This window comes from Plasmodium knowlesi, assembly GCF_000006355.2.
Source record: "Plasmodium knowlesi strain H genome assembly, chromosome: 5".
Lineage (NCBI taxonomy): Eukaryota > Apicomplexa > Aconoidasida > Haemosporida > Plasmodiidae > Plasmodium > Plasmodium knowlesi.
Genome location: NC_011906.2, coordinates 677692 through 683691, shown reverse-complemented (window position 1 = coordinate 683691; position 6000 = coordinate 677692). Strand labels below are relative to the sequence as shown.

At 39.0% G+C, this 6000-nt stretch overlaps 3 protein-coding genes across 3 annotated transcripts; 2 read left to right on the top strand and 1 right to left on the bottom strand.

Annotated features, from left to right (window-relative positions):
* Positions 1-1134: 1134 nt before the first annotated feature.
* On the top strand, positions 1135-2709 carry PKNH_0515200 (conserved Plasmodium protein, unknown function; the record flags this gene model as incomplete). Its single annotated transcript, XM_002258247.1, has 1 exon — positions 1135-2709. One exon carries the CDS (start codon positions 1135-1137, stop codon positions 2707-2709), a length of 1575 nt encoding a protein of 524 aa, XP_002258283.1.
* Positions 2710-3634: 925 nt separating this feature from the next.
* Positions 3635-4344, bottom strand: PKNH_0515100 (BSD-domain protein, putative; the record flags this gene model as incomplete). Its single annotated transcript, XM_002258246.1, has 2 exons — positions 3635-3999; positions 4284-4344. The coding sequence occupies 2 exons, from the start codon at positions 4342-4344 to the stop codon at positions 3635-3637; spliced, it is 426 nt and encodes a 141-aa protein (XP_002258282.1).
* A 663-nt stretch (positions 4345-5007) lies between these two features.
* Positions 5008-5658, top strand: PKNH_0515000 (AP-4 complex subunit sigma, putative; the record flags this gene model as incomplete). Its single annotated transcript, XM_002258245.1, has 2 exons — positions 5008-5189; positions 5400-5658. 2 exons carry the CDS (start codon positions 5008-5010, stop codon positions 5656-5658), a joined length of 441 nt encoding a protein of 146 aa, XP_002258281.1.
* Between the last annotated feature and the right edge of the window lie 342 nt (positions 5659-6000).

Genomic DNA, 6000 nt, shown 5'->3' with positions numbered 1-6000 from the left:
CACACGAGGGAAAAACTAGCATTCACGTCGACCTTTTGAGGCACAGTGTTAATTCATGTGTCGCGTCGTGTCTTCCCTTAAAAATATCCTTCTCGCTACAACACATTAGTAAATTCCATCTCTCCTCAACCATATAAAACATGTCTCTGCTTTGATAGCTTTCCTTTTTTGAAGTGTTTCAACTGCTATAATATCAGCGAAACAGTAAAACATTTGGTATCCATTTTTTCAATGCATAATATACAAACATAATGAATAGCGCGCGTAATTCTTATTTTCCGCAAATTCGTCTCTTTCCTGTTGTGCTTTTTCCTTTATTAATTTCACAATTATACATATACATGGACGCACATATTCGTACGTATATTTTTCCATTTTGCATTCTCAGAAAATGTAAATAAATACGCGAATGAGCATACCCATGTTCGTATTCCTTTGCGTATGGTTGCTCTCTCGCGTACCCCATTCAACGGTGCAGAACGATTGCGATTTGTTCTGGGGGGGAAGAAGAAGGAAATTTTTGTCTGTGCTGATTGCATAACGATGCGTGCCGAAAAGCGCCCCTCTCCCTCCCCCAAATGACTACCCATTTGGAAATAAAAAGAATCAAAGTCCCGTTAAACTTGCAAATGGTGATAGTGATAAAAATATGGGGCCGATACGAACGCTGCCGTTGGGGTAAAAAATTGCGTTGTAAATATCTAACCAGATGGTCGAATGGACAGAAAAAAAAAAAAAAAAAAAAAAAAAAAAGCGCAAAATAAATATACACATAAACGCACAAACGAAACATTAATGACTTGCGTCAACGCTGCCACAGTGCGCATCACCTCACTGGTGTATTTTCCTTTTTTTTCTTTTTTAAATTTCACCAAAATTTTCAGCTTAATTTGCGCCCCTGAATAAATCGTACATGTCATTCCCGGTAGACAGACATGCCAGAATTTTTCCATACTACAAACTTCCTCCTCCGTAGATAGAAAAACAAACAAAATGGAACAGAGGAAAATGGAAAATGAGAAAAAAAAAAAACAAAAAGAATAACACACATTTATAAATTTATATTCGTACATTTATACCATTTTAAAGGAATCAAAAATATTAAAATAAAATAATTTTTTTTAATCATTAAAAATGGTTCGTGTACGGCGAAGATGCAATTGTCTATGCAGTTTGATAAGGAGAAGACACCTTGTTGTGTTTTTCCTTATTGTGCTTTGTGCCCTTGGCCAGAGTAGTCAATTTTCTGTCATTAGCGTTGCTCAACAGCTTACCACCATAAAATTGGCTAGCCACAGTAGCATCCTTAATCTTGTTTCTCACTTTTCCCCCCGTACCATACTGAACCTGTTCAATCTGTTCGTCCTTCTAAATCTACTCAGTGTAATTAACAGAATCGTCACTTCAAACCGCGGTGAGGAAATAAAGAGTCGTCATTACAAAGTAGAACATGATTTTCACAAGAATGGGCATTTATTCCTAAGGGATGGAAGTGGAAAGGAGGAAAAAGCTAAGAGGGGGAGTTGCACCACCTGGATATGTTCGTCAAATGAGGCATCCCTGGCCGGGAGCCCATTCCACAAGGGATCCACACTGCAACTAACATTTTTAGAAGATTCAGAAAATTTTCAAGGGGGAAAGTTCCAAGGGGGAAAATTTCAAGCGGGAAAGTTCCAAGCGGGAGAGACAATACAGAGTTATTACACACCAAGACATTTATCCCTCATCGCGGGGGGGGATGCACAGAAGCAGGTGGAAGGAAGTGTCCTTCAAGGGAATGCACGCTCACTCCTGTCATTGACAAGAACGAAGAAAAATAAAAAAAATGGTAAAGTGAAGAAATCCAAAAAGAAGAAGAAGAAAAAAAAAAAGAAAAAGAAGAAAAAAAGAAAAAACAAGAGAAAAGAAAAAAAACAGAAAAGAAGAAAAAACAAAAAAAAGAGCAAAGGGAAAAACAAGAAAAAAAGACGAAAGAAGAAGAGCAAACGGAACCGAAAGAAGGAGAAAAATCGGAAAAAAATGAAAAAACGCCAAGAAATGGATGACCAGGCGGAGGAGGATGAATATATAATCACGGAAAAACGTTCCAAGAAAAAGGCAAAGAGAGACGGCGACGACGATTATGAAGGCGAGCAGGATGGAGAACAAGATGGAGAACAAGATGGCGAACAGGATGGCGACGAATACGCCTTGAAAAAGAAGAACAAAAGGGGAAAGAAGGGAAAGAAAAAAGGGAAGCGCAAAAAAGAGCTAAGCAAAAGCGAAAAAAAGAGCTCACTAAAAGGAGCGCGAAAAAACGAGCAAAAGAAAAAAGGACGAGGTGGGGAAGCGGATGACCTAGGAGAAGATGAACCCATTTCGAGAAATAAAAAAAGAAAACGATCAGAAGAAAGTGACAATCCTGACGATCTGGACGAGGACGAAGAGCATCAACCAAAAAGAAAAATTGCGCGCACAGATATGGACAACGATAACGAAAACAACAACAAGTACAAAAAGTCGGCGAAGAATAAAAGTAAAAAAAAAAAAAAAAAAAGAAACAACGATAACAATACAACGCAAGATGAATTAGAAGAAAAAAAGACCGAACTGCAGGAGCTAAACGATGTGGTCCATGAACTATCCTCCAAAAAGAATCTCCTCCAAAATGCAGAAAACCAAATGGAGGATCTGTTAAAGACAATTCACTCACTAGAGACTAAGAAATAGTTCCAGCCTACAATGGCTACACAACAGCCTACACCCTGGAGCGTCGAACTTATGACATGTGCTGCCCGCAAAAAAAAAAAAAAAATTCGCGCTGTGTTTCTTATTTTCCCCTTGCTTTAAAACAACACTTTATAATTTTTTAGTCTTTAATTTTTAGCGAAATCACACAACAAAAAAAAAAAAAAAAAAAAAAAAAGGAAAAGCCAAAAGACAAAAAAGAAAAACGAAAAAATGATCACACATGCATATAAACATGTATATCCAACCAAATCATGTCGATAAACGCTTTAAATATTCCTAATCATAAACACTATTAACCGAACCTATTAAACCTTTTTGACACTAAAAAAAAAAAAAAAAAAACCCTTTCTATGCTTCCTGCCCTCCAGAGGTAACGGGAAGAAAGTTCACCCACCTCGTCACCCGTTCAGCACGACCCCCCTGCACAGACTCGAACAGTCTTTTCGCTCATTTCGCTCATTTCGCTCATTTCGCTCATTTCGCTAGCACCATGTCACACACACGAAGGGGTCCAAATTTCACATGGTTCATTTCTTTACACAAAGACCCTTCACAGGGAGGGTAACACTTAAGAGCCTTTTTCCACGACATAGGTAGATACACACATTCTATATTACACACTAACCAGAAGTGATGCTCATTTTGAGAGCAGATCGAATATCCCCGACGACATCATACTAGTTCTCTAAAATTATTCCCCCTACTTTGATAGTATTGCATCAGGGAAGTGGAATTTCCATGCCTTCCACCACATGTTGTGTTTCTACAGCGTGCTCCAACGATGTTATCCCCTCTACATATATACTGGAGCTAACCCGCACGTAGTTATCTTCCTACGTGTCATTCCTTTTGCTATCGCAGAGGGATGAGTTCCCCATTTTACCGCGTGTCGAAACTTCACCCATCATGTACCAGCAGTGCCACCGTGCTCCCCGTCAAACGCATTTTTTGTAACGATGAGCTTTATGGCTGAGAAGTACCTCATCCAAAACTCGTTCTCGCTAATGATCCTAGGAACAAGGTTGTATCGTATTTTCTGTAAATTCCTATTTTCCTTTAAAAGTGATGTGGCCCACATGACCATGTCATCGTCCAAGTGGAACGAATCAATGCACTCCACTTCCGTCATATTAAAATATGTCTCTTCATCTGTTGTAATATCTTTTATTTCTTCTATTGTTTTTTGGATCGCCCCGAGGTTCATGTCTACGTTCACATCTCGGCTTCCCCACTGGACGATTTCATTCCAAGGAAACTTCACTTGGAACTCTGCAGGGGGGATGGAAAAATCGATTCACACTGTGGAATCTTGCGCAGTGGACACCATCGGCATGGGCACAAGCGCTATGGTAACTGCCTGCACACACGTAATGATACGTACGTAATGATACGCATGTGAAGATACGTACGTGAAGATACGCACGTGAAGATACGCATGTGATGATACGCACGTGAAGATACGCATGTGATGATACGCATGTGAAGATACGCATGTGAAGATACGCATGTGCATGCCTTTTCTTTCCTTTTGATCTATCCCCCGCTCCCCGTACCTTTTTCAAATTGAAATTCACATAACTCGTATTTTTTCCGCTTCCCCTGTTTATTCCCCATCATTCGAAGGATACTAAGGCGCACGACAGGTAGTCTCTCTTCTGGGTGTTCCTCTTGGGTGCGTTCCTTCCTCACTACTCTTAAATTTTAATGTACACACGATCGCGTGAATTCACACCATGCAAAGAACGCAACAGCAGTGGTGGAAGCAAAAAGAGCGTGTAAAGAAGAAACTAACGGGGAAATGAAAAACAAACGACCGCCTAACATCACGGCGAACGATTGCCAAGTATATACAATACTACATTTCGACAAAAAGAAAAAAAAAAAAAATAAAATAAAATAAAATAAATAAATAATGCAGGGAAGAACAAGTAGCAATATTTTTAATTAAAAAAAAAAAAAAAAAAAATGCTAAAAACGCAAAATCTTTTATGTTATTCCCATTTCATCAAACCTACTTTGCATCACATTCCTTATTTAAATTAAAGTTATCATTTTAATTTCCTTGTGTCACCTTATTTTAATCCCCGGGAGGTATTAACTTCTTCCTTTAACTGCACAACTTATGTATGAGAACAGATCGATCCAAAAGAATATCGCACAGGAGCATATCCCATAGGGGTTACGAATAGCAGCGAACGCATATGGACTCCTCCCGCTTAACCACGCCGCCTACCAATCACTCAACATAGGAACGCCTCGCCCACCATTCACACAAACATGATTGAGTTCCTTCTTATGGTTAACAAGCAGGGCCAAACGAGGCTAAGTCAGTACTACAACAACCTGAGCATCGAAGAGAAAACAATCCTCGAGGGAGAACTCATACGGAAATGCCTGTCGCGAGTCGACTATCAATGCTCCTTTCTACAGTACAGGGAATACAAAATTATTTATAGAAGGTTGGTTGCTCTACATAATGCACCGCACTGGCACTGTGTACCAGCGTGATTCTTTCAACACGTGCAAGGAAGAAGAAAAAGTGCACACAAGAGTGGTGAACCGCGCCTCTTCCTTAACTTTTCCAATATGCTTTTTTCAAAATAGCGATACACTCCCCTACACACATTCCACATACCTCTCCATCCCCTTCTCTTTTTCATACCCACCAGATATGCCAGCCTCTACCTAATTGTCGGCGTGACAAACCAGGATGTAAACGAATTCGCCATACTCGAAATGATCCACAACATTATAGAAATCTTAGATAAGTATTACGAAAATGTATGCGAATTAGACATCATGTTTAACATTGACAAAACGCATTTTATAATTGACGAAATATTGTGCAACGGTGAAATATGCGACATGAACAAGTCCAATGTCCTCCGCCCAATTCTCCTAATGGACAAATTCTCTCCAAAAATGTGAAATTAAAAACCGAGACAGGCTCATCACATATCAGTGAACGGAACCTCCAAATCGCTACCCATATAATGTTCACATGAACAGCTAAGTTAAAGAAAGAAAAGGAATGAGCTAGCCAATGAAATGGCTAACCAACTGGTGAAAAAAAAAAAAAAAAAAAAAAAAAAAAATATATATATATATATATATATATGAACAGGTCAGGTGATTTCCCTTCCTGTAAACGCACACAACACAAATGTAGAACGAAAAATGTGTGCGCATACCAAAACATCATACACACATAAAAATCCTTATATAAAGACAAATAAGAGTAAACGAGGGGATGATTGAAATAACTTCGCC